At 47.5% G+C, this 17,084-nt stretch overlaps 1 protein-coding gene across 1 annotated transcript in view; it reads left to right on the top strand.

Annotated features, from left to right (window-relative positions):
* LOC131241436 (putative germin-like protein 2-1) overlaps positions 1–87 on the top strand; it is an 883-nt gene extending 796 nt beyond the window's left edge. Inside the window, exon 2 of the mRNA XM_058240236.1 lies at positions 1–87. This exon is cut by the window's left edge and continues 467 nt beyond it. Coding sequence (XP_058096219.1) covers positions 1–81 — 81 coding nt within the window. The 3' untranslated portion in view covers positions 82–87.
* Positions 88–17,084: the final 16,997 nt, after the last annotated feature.

The following is a 17,084-nucleotide window of genomic DNA, read 5'->3' as shown; positions in this document are numbered from 1 at the left end:
GACGACGTTCTTGCCAAGGCATTCCAAGTTGATAAGAACATAGTTGATTATCTCCAATCGCAGTTTGGAATGAAAAACTAGAGCATGCCCCATACAATAAAATGGGAGTGCAACGTTATTATTTATTTATTTATTTTGTCTCTTGTTTTCTTTCTTTATTTGTTTCTGTTTAATGATATCTAATGGATTATAGCACGTTACAAAAATATCTGTCTAGATAATTATAAAAATGCAATTAATAATGCATCAACAGTTGGATCAACCCATACTTTAATGTTGCATGCATGATGAAAGATCAATGGTCAGATTTGCAGTACCCAGTGGAGAGTATTCGCCACAACGACAAGAGGATCGAAATGGTCATGTGAAAAAACATCCCACATAGTAACCCTATACAATGGAAGCCTTTTAAGGTCGAGCAATTCAAAATCGAGGCTGCATTTTCTTTGAACCAGGGAGAATGATGATATCTAGAGTGTCCGTGCTGATGGTCCAAATCAAAAGTGGAACACCTCATGCATGCATTGGTTCGACAATCAAAACTAATCCAATGGACAAGATCAAAGAGAGGTCCACATTCTCACACTTAATCATGAGATCTGGACTGTTCGGGCAAAATATTCGGGCCATCAATACACCTGCAGCAGAGGTGACGGTGGAATGCACGAGCATGTCCAAGACATGCACGTAGACATGGACGGATGTTCGTTCGAACATCCCACTTTGAAGTCGATATGCTACCTTCTACAGCTCACGTGGACACTTATCCAAAGATAATTTCGTAGGTAAATTTTCATGGGCCTTGAAATGTGATCCTGCAAATTGAGTTGGAGCTGCAACACTTGTTATTAAGCAAACTTGCATATACAAAGTCAAAACATGTACGTTTCATCACTGTCACCTCGGTTTAGAAAACTTGTTCAGTAGGCTTAACTTTTCTATATGTCATGAGTCCTCACCAAAAGTAAATTAGAATTTTCCAGGCTAAAACAGGTGCGTTTATGCTTCTTTACCGTTTGAGAGTCTTAACCGACTCTTTTATTTATTTATTTATTTATTTATTATTATTATTATTTTTTCATAAAAAGGCCGAGCCACCTGAATTTCATTCAACTGAAACATGTACAGGGTTCAGGAGGGTCCGAAAAAAAGAAGAGGAAAATGGACCACTCCTATTGTGTAAACCTACAAGGCAGAATACACAAAGGAGAGAGCAGGCGTCCAACAAAAATGGTGAAAACCAGCGCGAGAGCATCAAGATTTGTGTCTTTGGAGAGAGCCGAGTCCGGAATTATCCATCACTAAGCAACCTCTGATAAGCCTAGGGAGGTCAGATGGGCGCGAGTAAGTTTCATCGGGACAGCCTTCACTAGCTGACCTGGCGAGAGCATCCGCCATGGCATTGCCTTCACGAAATATGAGCGTGAAAACAAGATTAAGAGGATGCCTCTTGGCATGAATTTCGCCCATGGTGTACCAGATGCTCCACAGGCAACTAGCGGACGGGTCATTTGCCGCATTTACTATAGTAGCAGAGTCGGATTCGACTATAATGTTGGTTAGCCCTAGGTTTGAACAGATGGTTAGACCCTCAATCATTGCTTTGGCTTCCGCCACCGTGTTGGATATGACCCCGAATTGCCGCTTGAAAGCAAAGATTAATTTGCCAGAGTGGTCTCTACATACACCGCCACCGCCACTAATTCCCGGGTTGTTTCTGGAAGAGCCATCAGTGTTTAACTTTAGCCAGCCCACAGGAGGCGTGGACCATTTGACGAGGATGAGGCTAACAGTTACTGGGGGCGCTTGATCTGAAGGATTTGCAGAGTGATGAGGGAGTCCATAGGGAGCTTCTCTTCCGAATCTATGGACGAGCCAAGCTCTCTTAACTAGTTAGTGACTCTGATGATGATAGCATTCTCCGACATAGAGTGGCCCTCGAAGCGGGCTGAATTTCTACTAAACCAGATTTCCCATATAACTAAGCTAGGGAGGAGTCTAGTAATAGTGGAAAAAAAGGATTGATTGCTGGCCGCAGAGATCCACTATCTGAGATGGGGGAGGATGGGTTGGTTGGGGATGAGGGGTAAGGAAAAAATGTTGTGGAAGTGGTCCCAGACCTTCCTGGCAATCAGGCCCTAACTAAGAAGGTGGTCGATGGTCTCCTCTGCTCCCCCAGATTGGGCTGTGAGCTGTTGGGATTGGAAAAGGCCGTTGGCAGAGGGGCACTGGTGGGTAGGCCAAGTGCGGCTTGGCAGAGCCGTTGGAGAAGAGGAGGAAGCTGATTAACAGGGCTGAGGGGGTCTGCAGCATTCACATTGAGGTGCGATTGAGATGCCGAATCGCTGAACCGCCAGGTCAACCGGGATGGCTTTGTGAAAGACTTTCCAGGCAAAGATGGAGATTTTCGGAGGAAGGAACTTGTGCCAAACCCATTTGGCCCAAGGGGCATCAGCCCAGAGAGTCCTGACAGCATCCCAGGCTGAGTGAAGAGTGAAACGGCCAGACAAGGAGAGGTTCCAGATGAATTGATCATGGCGGTTAGTCAAGACTACCTGGGAGACAGAGATAGCTTTCACTGCTGATGGTGAAGGCGTGGATGTCCGAGAGGTTCCGTCTGTCTGCATTAAGGAAGAAATCTCTGACAATTGCAGAAAGAAGAGATGGAGGGACTGTATTCTGAATGGTGCCTACTAAAAGGCCATACCCCGACCAGTTGTGAGTCCAGATATTGATTTTGCCTTCACCTACGAGCCATCTGGAGTGGAGGAGAGCACTGGGAAGAGCTTTGAGGAGGTCATTCCAGCCTGGAGAGGAGGCCGAACTGATAGTTCCTCTGTTGAATATGAGCTTCCAGAAAAACTTGGCTGAAATGAAAACAGCCCAAAGGGATTTACACTGCAACAGATTCCAACACATCTTGATTCTAAAGGCAGACATGACATCGTCGAAAAGCCTTATTCCCAGACCGCCTTCACGAATTGGGGACCATTTAATCCAATGTTGCTTGTTTCCTTTCTCAGAATTGCCCCAGAAAAAATTAGCGAAGGTGCGGTTGAGGGACTTAATGGTGGACTTTGGGATGTTGACAGCGGAGAGGAGGTGAACAGGGATGCTAGATAAGATGTGCTTGATCAGCGTTAGTTTGGCTGCCGAGTTCAAAAGCTTTGCCTTCCATCCCTCTATTTTAGTGATGATTTTCTGGGAGATCGGTTGCAGCATTGCGTTTCTGATTCTACCTTTCGATAAAGGGACTCCCAAGTAAGTGATGGGGAGGAACGCCTGACTAAATCTAGTAAGCGCAGATAGATGCTGAGCCTTGTGACTGGAGCATTTCTTTGGGGCAATGAAGACTGTTTTGGACGCGTTAACCTTCTGACCCGAAGAGGCTTCGTATTCCCGAAGAAATTGAAGGATCTTGCGGACATTAGATAACCTGTCATTAAAGAAAAGGATAGCGTCGCCCGTGTAAAAAAGGTGAGTAATGGTGGGACATGTGTGGGGGAGGCAATAAGGTTGGCAGGCCCCAGTAGAGAAGAGAAATGAGTAGCCTCGACTTAGGACTTCCACAGCGATGATGAAGATAGAAGGGGATAAAGGATCGCCTTGCCTTATCCCCCCTATTAGCTTTAAAGAAACCGAAGCTCCTCCCATTAATTAGAACGGAGAATCACACTTCTTTCCAGCAGCGCTCTAACTGTAAGATCCATTCAAGATGGAAGCCGAATTGATGACGGACCTGAGTGATAAAGCTCCATTCCAGGCGGTCACAAGCTTTTTCCATATCTAACTTAATGATGAAGTTGCCCCCAAAAACTTTTTGGTCAATTTCTTGAACCATCTCACTGGCCAAAGATATGTTTTCGGTTATTAGACGATCTTTGACAAAAGCCTCTTGCTGAGGCGAGATAATTTTCGGGAGGGTGTGAGACATTCTGGAAGCCATGATTTTTGACAAAATCTTCATGATGCAATTGCATAAGCTAATTGGCCGAAAATTTATGATGGTATAAGGATTCCTCTTTTTAGGAATAAGGCAAATTTGAGTGCATTGGAATGCTCTGTGGATGGGGCCTCCATTGAGGAAATCCTTCGTAGCTTCAAAAAGGTCGGAGCTAATGATAGCCCAACACGATGAGAAGAACGCTGCCCCGAAGCCATCAGGCCCCGGGGCCCTATTAGACAGGATTGACATAGCAGCAAGCTTCATTTCCTCCATGAATAGAGGGCGCAGTAGAAAGGAATTCATGTGATCATTGATTAGCTTCGGGATAGGTCTGAGGATTTGCTGATTGGTAGAGGTGCCTTCAGTGGAAAACAAATGGTTGAAATAGTCGACTGCTTCCGCCCCAATCTCTCCGCAGTCTCAATGTCGTCACCCGATCTTGTCTTCAAAGAAGAGATGGCCATCTTTCTGCGCTTAACTAAGAGGGAGTTGTAGAAGAATTTAGTGTTTCTGTCACCCTCCTTTAGTCACTGAATTCTTGACTTTTGTTTCCAAAAGATCTCTTCTTGCAGCTGGGCTTTTTTCAGGTTGGCCTGGGCCTTGTGGAGCTTGATTTGGTTTGATTCTGACTACGAAGAAAGAAGGTTGATTTCAGCTCTGTTCACTTCCTGCTCGGCTTCCTGAACTTTGTTGGTGACATGCCCAAACACTTCACTGTTCCAGGTTCTCAACTTAGACTTGAGAATTTTCATCTTGATATGGAATTTATACATTGGGGTAGCTGTTATGGCAGAGTTCCAAGAGTTAGAAATAACATTAAGGAAGTCTTCATGAATGGTCCACATTCGCTAGAATCGGAAGGGGTGAGGAAGCTTTACCTGGTCGAGTTGGAGCTTAAGGAGCAGAGGGGAATGGTTTGAGTGGGCACAAGTGAGGTAATAAAGTGTTGAAACTGGGAAAAGACGTTGCCAGTCCGTGTCACGCCCTGAACTCAGAAACCGAGCTCATAAAATTCTCGATCGCCGAATTCGGCGCCGACAACCTCCGTAGAACCCCATTCTCGGCTCCCGGTATCCATTTACCAGGTTTCGATCCTGGGATCCCACGAGGAGGATTTCTAACATCATTTAATTCGTAATGAGCATAACAAAAGCATAACCCATGAACAATAACCACAAGAACACCATTACAAAATCCACTATGATAAAAAACTTTTGGATACAATGCATATGAAAGGGAAATACAATATGACAAAAGTAACAAAACTCCAGAAGCTCGGCTACACGCTCCAACTGCGGCGAGACTATGGCTGCGACTACGTCCTAGTGTCACCTGCACGCATTGATTGTGCATAAGCTTATAGAAAGCTTAGAGGGTGGTGTAAGTATGTGCGTAATATAAGCGTGCTCAGAATGCAAGGTAAGAGTAATGCGGAATCATGGTGATCAGTACATAAATGCAATCAGCCATACCAAGGCTATGCGGTGCAAGATATGAATGCTATCGGCCATAACATGGCCATGCGATATGAGATGCAACTCAAACATGCCAATCCTCATCATGTATTAGTACAGTTCTCATTTTGGATAATCACCGGGGTTTAGTACACTCTAAGAGGCACTGTCGCCCTCCAAGCCATACAGTCCAAGTGAGCGTAAGAAACCTCACTATCCGCCTGGCCAATAGTCTGCCAATACCTATCCGGCACGTCGATAGAGGACCCATTCGCGAGCTGGTGAAACTCAGCCTAGTATTACCTCCTACCCTCGGGCGAGTAAGGCCACACCCCTTTCCAACCGACCACGACACAGTGGGAGACGCAACCTCTTGGTATTCGGCCCTCGTGCTCTCATATATCCACTTGGTCTCGACGTTGGAGTCATCCTCTGGTACCATCGGGTTTAGATATTTTCACCCAGGGACGTCTATGGTGCCCCGATGCTTAGTAACAATATTTTCGGTATCCAATCAAGCCACCCACGATGTGTCTATGGTGCCCCGATGCTTAGTAACAATATTTTCGGTATCCAATCAAGCCACCCACGATGTGTCTATGGAGGCTATGGCCCTGATGTCTCTAGGGCATACAATAATCACAATCACACAAATGCAAGTGCATGAATCACACTATCAGACATGTAACAATCCTGTGCGTGCCGAACGCTCATGCGGGGTGACTCCGCCTATTAGGAAGCCCATAAATGATCTGCCCGAAGGCATATGCTATGATTAGTCACTTCTCATATCAGGCATACATATGATGCGTATGATGGTGAATCATGGATCTATGCTATACATGTTATGTGGTGATGAGCTCTAATCAAAACGAAGATGGGTCTAGACGGCCTACACATTGCAAGTATGGGCCTATTAATGGGCCCTAGGGAGAGAGTGACAATGCGGACATTTAATCGACATCATCCTTACAATGTGGGCATCTAACCATCATTGCTCCCAAGGTGTAGCCTGCTATAAAATCAACACGTATACCATGGTGGAATCATACTACAATGGGCCTTATGTACGTCCTATAGGGCCTTGACCCATGGGCCTCCAATACATCAAATGGGCCTCAAACCATGGTCTCATATATATCAAAATGGGCCTCAAACCATGGTCTCATATATATCAAAATGGGCCTTAGTGGGCGACCATGAATACATTAAGATGGGCCTCAACTAACGGCTTTATACAAATCAAAGTGGGCCGTAAATACATCAAAATAGGCCTAGTCACATGAGCCTCATATGGCAGCCCATGATTGACAAAATTAGAAGGACAGAGGGTCCGACACACTCATCATGGTGGGCTTGCCTAGGGTGGCCCATATTTGGGGCACATAAATAGGGTGGACCCCACAAAATAAATGAACAGTGTGGATACAAAACATACATTAGTGGGTCCCGTGTGGGCCCACCATAAACGTTTATTTTCCATCCAATATGTGGATAAGGTCACACAGACCCTGGGGCCACTGTAATGTTTGTTTTCCAACCAAACTGTTCGTAGGATCACATGGGCCTAGGTCCACTATAATATTTATTTATCATCTGACTTGTTGGTAAGGTTACGTGGACAAGGGGGCCCACCTTAATGTTTATTTTCATCCAATCTGTTCATAAGTTCTCGTGGTCTAAGGGAGCCCACCGTATTGTTTATTTGCCATACAACCTATTTGTAAGGTCATGCGGACCAGGGGACCCACTGTAATATTTATTTGCCATCCAGTCGGTTCATAGGGTCACGGTCAGGGGGGCCATCATGATGTGGTCCACAGATCCAGCCCACCCATTATGTGTGTCCCACCTGGCTGAGGGTCCAGACCAAGTTTCAGTCACATCCAAAACTCAGGTAGGCCCCACCAAATGATTTTATATGTTTTAGGCATGCTTTCACATGATTTTAGATGGTATGGCCCACCTGAGTTCCGTTTGCGGTTGATTTTTAGGGACGTCCCATGGACAAAGGGGACTCATCAAATGCAAGGTGTTGATGTTCGAAACGCATCACGATGGGGGCCCACAACTGGAGTCGTGAGGCCTAACTGGTCGTCCGCCAGGCAGCCAGCGCAGGTGCTGCCTGCGCCTTCTGTCAGCAGTAGCAGCAGCGCTACTGCTTATTTTATTCATTTATTTTTTTAAAAAATATCTGTTTTTCTACAGATTTTCCTAGGTGGGGCCCATAACAACGAAATCCACCCCACCCATTGAATTCCACAGTCCGAGACAGACCAAACAAGTCTAATATTCAAGGTATTTCATTGCATACAACCATTAGGGGTGGGCTTCAACGGTAAAAACCACCTTTTGCTAAACTATGGCCCGCCAGAACCCCAGATTGGGTTTGACTTTCGGCTCAACGCCTAAAATGATTAGAGGAATGGGATGGACGGCTTGGATTAACTACAGGCATCAAGGTGGGGCCTGCATGAGTGGCCCACCATTTGGTTAGCTCGTTAGTACACCCCCATGTCAGCGCACACACTCCATGTTAGCTGCCCCTACCTCACGTCCAGCATCCAGAGACGCTGGACTGCTGGGACAAACACGCCATCATGGTGGGTCCCACATGAACGTGGCCCACCTGATTCAACCTGATACTTATGTTTTCCCTTCCATTCGGGTCCGCTAATGGGCTAGATGACGTAGATCCAACACATTCATTCAATGGGTCCCACATGAATACGTGATTCAAGGTGGACCACACTCACCCCTTCATCATCAAATATTATATAAAGAAAGAGAGGGAGAGAGAGAGAGAGAGAGACGTGAAAGGGGAGGGACCCCGCCACTAATGGGCCCTCCCTTAAACAGTGCATACATCGTGTGGGTCCCACAACAAGTGGCCCCAAAATTTGAGATCAACGGTAGATCACCCACCTCTTGGCCTTCTCCTTGATCCCTTGGGCTCCTAAGCTCCTTGCCTTCGCCTTGGACTGCGGATGATGGGGTTTAGATGGTGGAGATGAGAGATGAGAGGGGTGGGGAAAGTGGGCCACACTTGACTTAGGAGAGAGAGGAGCTTGGACGTGTGAGAGTTTGGGTTGCTTGGGAGATTGTTTGAGCAAATGAGAGAAAGAGAATATTAAGAGTGATGGATGGAGTGGTGGGTGTAATTAATGAGGTATGGGTTGGTTTGAAAAATGGGCAAAAGAGGGATGGTTTAGTTTGATTTTTTTTAAAAGAAGGGATGGTGATGGAGGGAGAGGTTTGACTTGTGGGAAAAGGAGGAGTGGGGTGGTTGTACTTGGATAAGGGATGCATTTATGGTTGATTGATGAGACTAGTTGTAGAGATTTTCTCAAGATTCACAACACGCGGCGTTTGTTAGGAATGAACGCAGGTCCACATCTCCTAGCCTGGGTATCGGGTCGGTGCGTGAGTTATGGCGTTGGAACCGCGGCGAGGACGCAGTTGCTAAGATACAAGTTTCAGATCGAGCCGACGTTAGTGTGCGGGACCTGGCTTAGGATCACGCGCAAACGTCGGATATGGTGTGAAGGTTGCCGGAATTTGACCAGAAGGACCACAGAAGCTAATGGAACGGTACGGACTAGGATACGGGTTCCTACAGTCCACATTGGAGAACATACGATCGAGTCTAGCCCATCGACGATTTCTACTTGCTTTGTTATTACACCAGGTGAATTGAGTTCCTGAATAGCCCATGTCAATAAGGCCAGTATCGTTCACCATGTCTAGAAACTCATTCATGCCACCAGTCATTTGAGGAGGGCCACCTAATCTATATTTAGGAGATAAGGCGGCGTTGAAGTCCCCACTGATAAGCCACGGACCCTGAATGTGGGCATGGATGTCTCTCAGTTCATTCCATAGCTCCACATGCTGAGCTCTCAAGCAACTGGCATAGACAGTGGAGATAGTGAAAGACAGGGGGGATTGTCAGAAGAGAGTCGAACAGTGATGCATTGGCTGGAAGATCGCACATAGTGTATTTGAATAGTATTAGAGGCCAGTATCCAGATTTTACTGTTCGCTCCAACACCAGATACATGCTTGGAGAACCCCAGCCTGGCAGCCACTGCGGTTTTCTTGGAGTCCCTGTGCATTGGCTCTTGAAGCAACAGAATAGAAGGGTTATGTTTCCTGATGATGCTTTTCAAATGGCAGGATGTTGGGGTGTTTCCTACCCCTCGTACATTCCAGGAGAGAATGCTATTCATCGGTGAACCATCCTCTCTTCCCAACCCTTTTTTCCTTGCTCTTCAGCCTCTGGCTTTTCCTCTTAATAAACTCAGCTTCTGTTTGAGTTTACTTCCTGATTTACCTGCGTTAACTCGAGGGGGACTGCCTTCTGTATCACTGCTTGTTACTGAAAGGGAAAGGTTCATAGGGCTGGAGCTGCCCTGAATATCCACCCAAAGAGTCAGAGGATCCTTGGATTGAGTCTTTAGCTTAGGGTGATACGGCAACTCAGTATCATTCTCATCTGTATGATGGTGTGTCTGGACTGCTACCTTGCGCAAAATACCTAGATCTTGATTGACTGTGGGGGAGAGATTCTGGATAGTCATCATATTTTTAGTCTGCTGGCCTGTCCCTGCTGACAAGGTGTTAGGTGGCTTCACCACTAAACTCTCCCTAAATAAGTCTTTTACCCCGGAGAGCCATTTTTCCCAAGCGACAATAACATCAGGAGATGGGTGAAGCCAAGGGGCAGGGGTAATGAGTTGAACTGGTGGGTGGGAGGGGATCCTAGGATGATGGGATTGGCGGGGCGTGGTTGGGTCGAGGGAAGGGTCAGAGGGAGGTTTGGGGGGAGGTGAGGGGGATTAGGGATGAGCAGGGAAGCATGGTTAGGTAGTTGATCTACTTGCTGGGTAAATCGAATAGGCTGGCTAGGTGATACGGGCGGGAACGGTTGAGGCAGAATATCTAAAGTTTGGTGATGGATTGCTGCTAGAGAAGTTGCTGGGACTGAAGTTAATTCCAGGGTCTGGGGGTCATCTTGGTAGACAAAAGGGGTGTTGTTCTGCAGATTGGCAGTTCCTTCGACCACCTGCATTCCTTTTTCATAAGTAGGCTCTTCCTCATTGGCATTAACTTGCTGTTGGTTGGCAAAGGATCTGATAACCCACTGCTTGGTGGTTTCCTGAGTTGCAGGCATGGGGTTATGAGCTGAATGTTGACCTGCAGCTAGGTGAGTGCAAGATTCCACAAAAACAGAGATGTGGTGAGTTTTCCCTTCTACCAAGAGGGTGGATTGCTTGAATAATGGGGCATCTGGGTAAGGAATTACCTTTGCTCTGGCGAACCAACGGTTTGGGCCTTTCAGCGAACAGCTGTCGAGCTCAACAACTGTTCCCATTTTCTCAGCTATTTGGCCGATAGTGTGCTCACACCAGGCGTGAGTAGGGATACCCTCGATCCTGATCTAGGACCCCCGACCTGGGATTAGCGTGGCAGGGCTCCAGGGTCGGATGTTTTTCAACGATAGTTTGTTGTGGAGGTTCCTATCTCTTGAGAATGCAGTGAGGCATTCCCTGGATTCAAATTTGAAAAGGTACCCCGATTCTGAAATTCTATAAATCTCCACCTGAGAGCAGCTGAAAGACGATGAGCGGATCCCTCCGATGAGGTGTTGAGTAGCGTCATGGGATGCCTGAACCTCACCAACCAAAGCACTGGCTAGACTGACCCTTCCTTGGTCTGAGATCCATTTGGGCACAATAATGGAATCGGGCAGAGAAGGAGGCGTGGGGGGCTTGAAAGCGTCTGCGTATGACGTTGTAGGGGGGCGGTGGGCGGCCGCTGTCTGTGCGGGTCTGTTGGGCAGCTGCGTTGGGATGGTCATTCTGCAATCAGGGATAGGAGGGGCTAGAGGTGGCCGGGTTAGATTGGGAGGGGAGGAGTTAGATGTAGGACGTTGAGTAGCATCCTGGACGATTATTCTTCACCTGGACAGAAAATGGTCGTGGAGCATATCTCTCGCAGAGGTAGCATCCTCCTTCTTCCTGAATCGAACGAAGCCGTACCCCTTTTTCCTTCCAGAGACTGCAAATATGGAAGGTAAACATCCGAAAAATCCCCAAATTGCCCAAAGCGATTCTGGATGTCATCTTCTAGGATGTTAAAGGCCAAGTTACCTACGAAAAGGATACAACTCGTGTCCTTGATTCATTTGTTGCGGACTTGCTGCCATGACTCTTGCTTGGGTGCCCTGGTGGATCGATTGGTCTGGTTAACGATCATTGGATCGCATGAAACCTTGTGAAGGAGGTGTATTAGCGATGGCCAGAAGCTCGCCAGGAGAGAGCCCCGCTGTAATAACCCGTCCAACCAGTACAGTGTCCTGGGGTTTCCACGTAGGATTTTCCGCAGGATCGATCACTTAAACCATGTGTGGTGAGTTACCACAAGCAAATCAACCTTAGATTAGCCCATTAGAATAAGTCGGTCAGGACATGACAGGACCTGGTGCGGGCCGTCTAGCCAGATGACTCATTTACCCTTATCGACAGCCTGTATGGGCTACACCGTGACATAAGAAGGTCAGAAAATTCTAAAAATAAAGGAGACCATAAATCTCACTGGGCTTGTGGACCATCACGGACCACGGACCCAGCGGACACCCAAAAGTGGGATCTGGCATAGACTAAATGCACCCCACCAATGCCAGGACCGAAATCTGGCGCTTGCAAATGAAACCGAGATACCAGGTTATCTAACCGTCGGATCTCTTCCACATTTACGGTGGAGGTCTAATGAATTTTCCTACACCCATTCATCAACTGTGGGACCCGGTCGTGGAACGGTGACCGTCGATCACAAATCGAACTCGTACGACCAAACCCCAGATCCGATCGTCCCCAAATTTTACATGGCCTTTCATCGGGCCATGAAGCATCTATCCTAGAAATTTCATAGCCAGAGGGCCACCAGAAGCACTCCAATCACCAGAATGGACCCCTCAGGGCCGTTTAAAGGTCAGAACTGTTGACTCAAACCCCACAACCGTCCATCCGTTTGTTCCTAAATTTTATACGAGCCCTAATCAGGCCACATGGCACCTACCCACCAAATTTGGTGGCCAAAGGAGTATTAGGGCCACACCAACCCCAAAAGTTAGTCCTAGTAAGCTATTTTGAAAATTTGAGGAAACTTAAGGCTAAAGGGCCCAAGTCTAGGGAATAAACCCTAGCTCTCATAACTCTCCCTCATTTGCCACAATCACCAAGAGAGAAAGAGAGTGAAGGAGTCAAGAGGAGAAGATGGTGTGTGAGGGGTGATTTAAGGTGGACCTTAGATCGAAGTGGGGCCCAAGCGAGTCAACCCTTCCAACTCCCTACCTCTCTTGCAAGGAGAAACTCCTCTCCTTAACTTCAACAACCGTTCGTGGGTTGCCTAGGTAAGCTTTTCACCCATTCTTCTTGAAGTCCATGTAGTAAGATGGGATTGGCTTGGAATTCTAACACGCAAGAGCTTGTTTTAGGGATTCCGGCCGATCGACCCGAAAGCCCTCTTTCCTAAGGCGTTTTTCGAATCTCCAACGAACCATAGGTGCAGACTATTGTTCTTAGGTGGCCTAGCACCAATTTTAATACGAGATTAATGATTTTGGTTGCTTAGATGTTATATTTGGAGAATCTAGAGAAACCTTAGAAATTGTAGGTTTGTTGAAATAATATGGAATTGTTGGTTTGACTCTTATGATGATTGTTCTTGCCTCTCACATGATTTGGTGTATGGATGATTACATGTTTATGCCTTGTGTGATTTTTCCATGTGTTGTAGCCTCATAGGATGTATGATTATTGCTCTTGTACATATGATTTCTCAACATGGAGGAAGTGTTAACTTCCTCACCAACTCACAGCACACACATATATTTTATTCATGATATTAATAGTTGCTTGTTAGAGAAAGTTGGATTATATGTTGAGTAACATGAGAACATGGTGTTGAATGTGCTTGATGTTGCATTGGTTGTTGGCATGTTACGAGTCACTATTCCTACCCTTGGGTTGGTCAGGAATTTGAGAAGAGGCGGTAGTCCCATCGGTTGGACTATGCTATGGCTTGACCCGTGGATTTGGCGGGTGTGTTCGGGTGGCTGTAGTTTGACTACAAGGGTCCCTTGTGCCGGAAGTCACTCGCCTCACGCTCGCCCGACTCATGCGGTTTAGCCTACTGTCTGACCAACTTTGTTTGTTACCCAGTTTGCTCACACATGTATGGAACCTGGAACACCCTACAACCATTGTAGCTCATTAGTAACCCACCGGAAATGGGTCCACAGCCTCGTGATCAGGGCATGGTGGAATGGGACACTGTGTCGAGCTGTCGGCCTATGCTGGGGTACTGCGCCTCCCCGTTGTGATCGCGAGTGATCCCTTTTCTCTCGGCACTCCTCATGTACTTGAAGTCGGGGATGAGAAACCCGACGGGATCACAGACCGCGGGGCCTCGGCTTCACGCATTGGGGGGCCTTGCACTCAGTTTAGGGCATTGATACGTGGGGTGTACCAGAATCCCCAACCTGCTGGACGAAAGGACCTAACTAACAACTCGGTTAACACGATCGCATTGCATCGCATTAGCTAGGGTGGTGACTCGGCAGTCGAGGTCGCACTGAGGGAGTGTTGTCATACGCGATCGTTAGATAGAGTCGCTCGAGGGAGCGTTGTGGTGATGGCATACATCATATCATCCTGCATACATGCGCATTAATAAGACTAGTTAGATGTTTATGATTGACTGCTTTTCATTAAGATCATATTATAATTGATGCCTGCGATAACTTAAGATTTATAACACCCACTGAGTTGATCACTCACTCCCACTCTGGGACGGTGTTTTAAAACACCAACCAGACCCATTCATAGATGCAGGTGACTCAGGACTGGAGGAGCCTGGTGAGGCGAGCCTCGACGAGGAGGACTAGTTATCTTATTTCCAGCTGATGGGCGGCTCTCCATCGGCATGATGGGCAGGATTGGGATGGCTGGGCAGTGGGCTCAGCCTTATTCTTTTTGGACATAATATTCTTTTGTTGTTTTGGTTGGGCAACGCCTTGTGCGACCCATTTATATTTTGGACCTGTATATATGTCAGACCTCTTTCATTTCAGCAGACTTGCGTGATTATGTTTCGTGTTCAGGAAATTTCAGGCTGCGCAACTTAAACAGATTTAACGCATATTAATGAAAATCTGTTAATAGTGACTCTCGGGAACTCGGGAGTTGAGCGTATGCGCGACCCCCGATTTTCAGAGTGTTGCAAGTTGGTATCAGAGCATGGTTTGAAAATCCCATGGGCCGTGGGACATGAACCCACTAGCGCGTCCGCTGACTTGAGAGTAAACGCAACCGAGACTTAGGAATTTAGGAACCATCCTGAACCCCGAACCGACGTGCGTAGATGAAAGATAGGTCTTCCAACAAGTTAGGATCGGGGAGCGAGGGCGAATAACGAGGCTAAGAGTCGCGTCTGAAAGTCATGCGGTGTTCTGGCGTGTCGACGGAAGTGAGCTGGAAGCCTAAGGATTTAACGGTCGGAGATCGAATCCAAGTCCGAATGGGCTAAGTCCTGACAAAAATTGATGGTTCCGACCCGTACGGGGTTAGATACTTAGGGACGACTGAGAATTTACTGAAATAGAGAAATGGTGGGAAATGGAGGATTTTGGCCCCTAACCGGGAGGATTTTCTCGAAGCCACTAGGCCCGTTGCGTAGATCAGATTCTCCTACCCCAAAATCATATATGGCACTTTTCAGGGAGCTATTCTGATTCCCGGGAGTGTCGAAAAAAAAAGAAAGAAAAAAAAAACTGGCGTGCGCCCCACCAAATCGGCGGGCTCCCCGCTGACCCTCCAACGACTGGCGGGCGCCCCGCTAAAATCGGCGTGCTCCCTGCTGCCAGGCCGCGTGCGCCCCGCTGTCAGTCCACGTGCACCCCGCCGGTGGTCCAGCAAGCCGCGGGCTCCCCGCCACCCGTCCGCCGGCTCCCCGCCGGACGGCGTGCTCCTCGCCGAAACCACCTTCTATGTGGGCCATTGTGAAATCCGAAAATGGGGTGGGCCCTACTACTTTGTGTCCTTAAAACCCAACCACCCCACCTCATTTTCCCTCATTATACTCCTCTATTAGCTACCCTTTCTCTCTCATTTCACTCTCCCTCCCTCTCCTTCACATAAACCTTCTTCCACCCTTCTTCCTCCTCTTCCAAAACCCATCCTCAACAACTCCCCATTCTCCCACAATTCTTCCCATTTCCTTTATTCACCCTTCCTCACAAACTCTTAAAACCCATTCCATCTTCATTTTCAAAACCCACCCCATTCTCAAGTTTACCTTCAACACCCAACATTCCCTCAACTTCATTTTCCTTAAACCACCTCAATCCTTCCTCAAACCCCACATCTTCAACCCACTTCCACCCTTTTCAAAACCCTATTCCCAAACTCCTATCCAAGCTCCATTTTCAAAACCCCCATTTCAAAGCTATACCCAACCCACAATTCCTCCATCCTCTCACAAATCCATTCTCAGAACCCAAGCTATAACCCTTTTCTAAGATCCGCTCCCCTTCAACCAAGTAGGATGGCATTCCTTGCCACCATTGCCTCGTTCTTCACGATCCCGGTAGTTCTTTCCCTTATGGGGAAGAAAAGAGCGGCTCCTGAGAAGGCGGGGCCGAGCCAAGAGCGGCGTAGTAAGAAGAAAGCTGATCGGAAGGGGGATGCAAGCTCGAAAATCCGATCCAAGAGGCGGAACGATTCCCAAAAGGATAAGGTGCTCGTTAAAGACTCGAAAAATTTCTGCGTGCGCCAAGTCACATTCGAGGCCTCCGTGGAGGAGCATCTACTAGGTAATAACCCCTTACTCAACCGACTTATGGAAAAGGATTGGGGCCTCATGTTTTATGTGAACGAGCAGGCCGATGTGGGGCGGGCTAGAATGTTTTACACTCGGATTAGAAATCCTAAATTCGAGCCCCTTGGGTTTGATATTTTGGTTCGTGGCAAGGAGGTCCACTTGGGAGTTGAGGATTTTGCTGAAATATTGGGAATACCATTGGGAGAGGTGCAAATTGATGAAACAAATCTCGACTTGAGAGAAGCCCGCGATGAGCGGACTCATTTCTTGTGTGGCCGCCTTGCCCCCTGGAAGCGAGAGGTCGGCTTGTACGCGACATCCCTTACCCCCGAATTTCGGGTACTCTACCGTATTGCGACACACAATATATACCCGAGAATGAGGAATCGCAGTGAATGCTCCCGTTACATGGTGGAGTTCATGTATTAGGTGGGTCGAGGAGCAAATGTTTGTGCCCCTAGCACCATACTCTACTAAATTGTGAGGGCCGCAAGGGCGGTGCGAAAGGACGTAGCTCTTCCTTTTAGCTGTTTGGCCTGCCACATAGCCGAACAGTATGGGATATGTGGATCGAACGAAAATCCCGTACCCACGAAAATCGTGGGGGACAAGATGCTGAACTCTATGGGTTTGGGACCCAAACAGAAACAGGCCCACATTGACAAGTACGGGGATGCAAACGAAGGGGAAGAAGAGGGTGACGAGAGTAACGAAGAGGAGGATGAGGATGAGGAAGAAGCTAAAGGGGGGAAAGGAGCTGACGAGATCGAAGAAGCTGGCAGGGAACCGCTTACCGTCCC

The sequence above is a fragment of the Magnolia sinica genome, chromosome 3 (assembly GCF_029962835.1).
Source record: "Magnolia sinica isolate HGM2019 chromosome 3, MsV1, whole genome shotgun sequence".
Lineage (NCBI taxonomy): Eukaryota > Viridiplantae > Streptophyta > Magnoliopsida > Magnoliales > Magnoliaceae > Magnolia > Magnolia sinica.
Note: the sequence above shows the minus strand (reverse complement) of the source record. Positions and strands in the feature narration are given on the sequence as shown.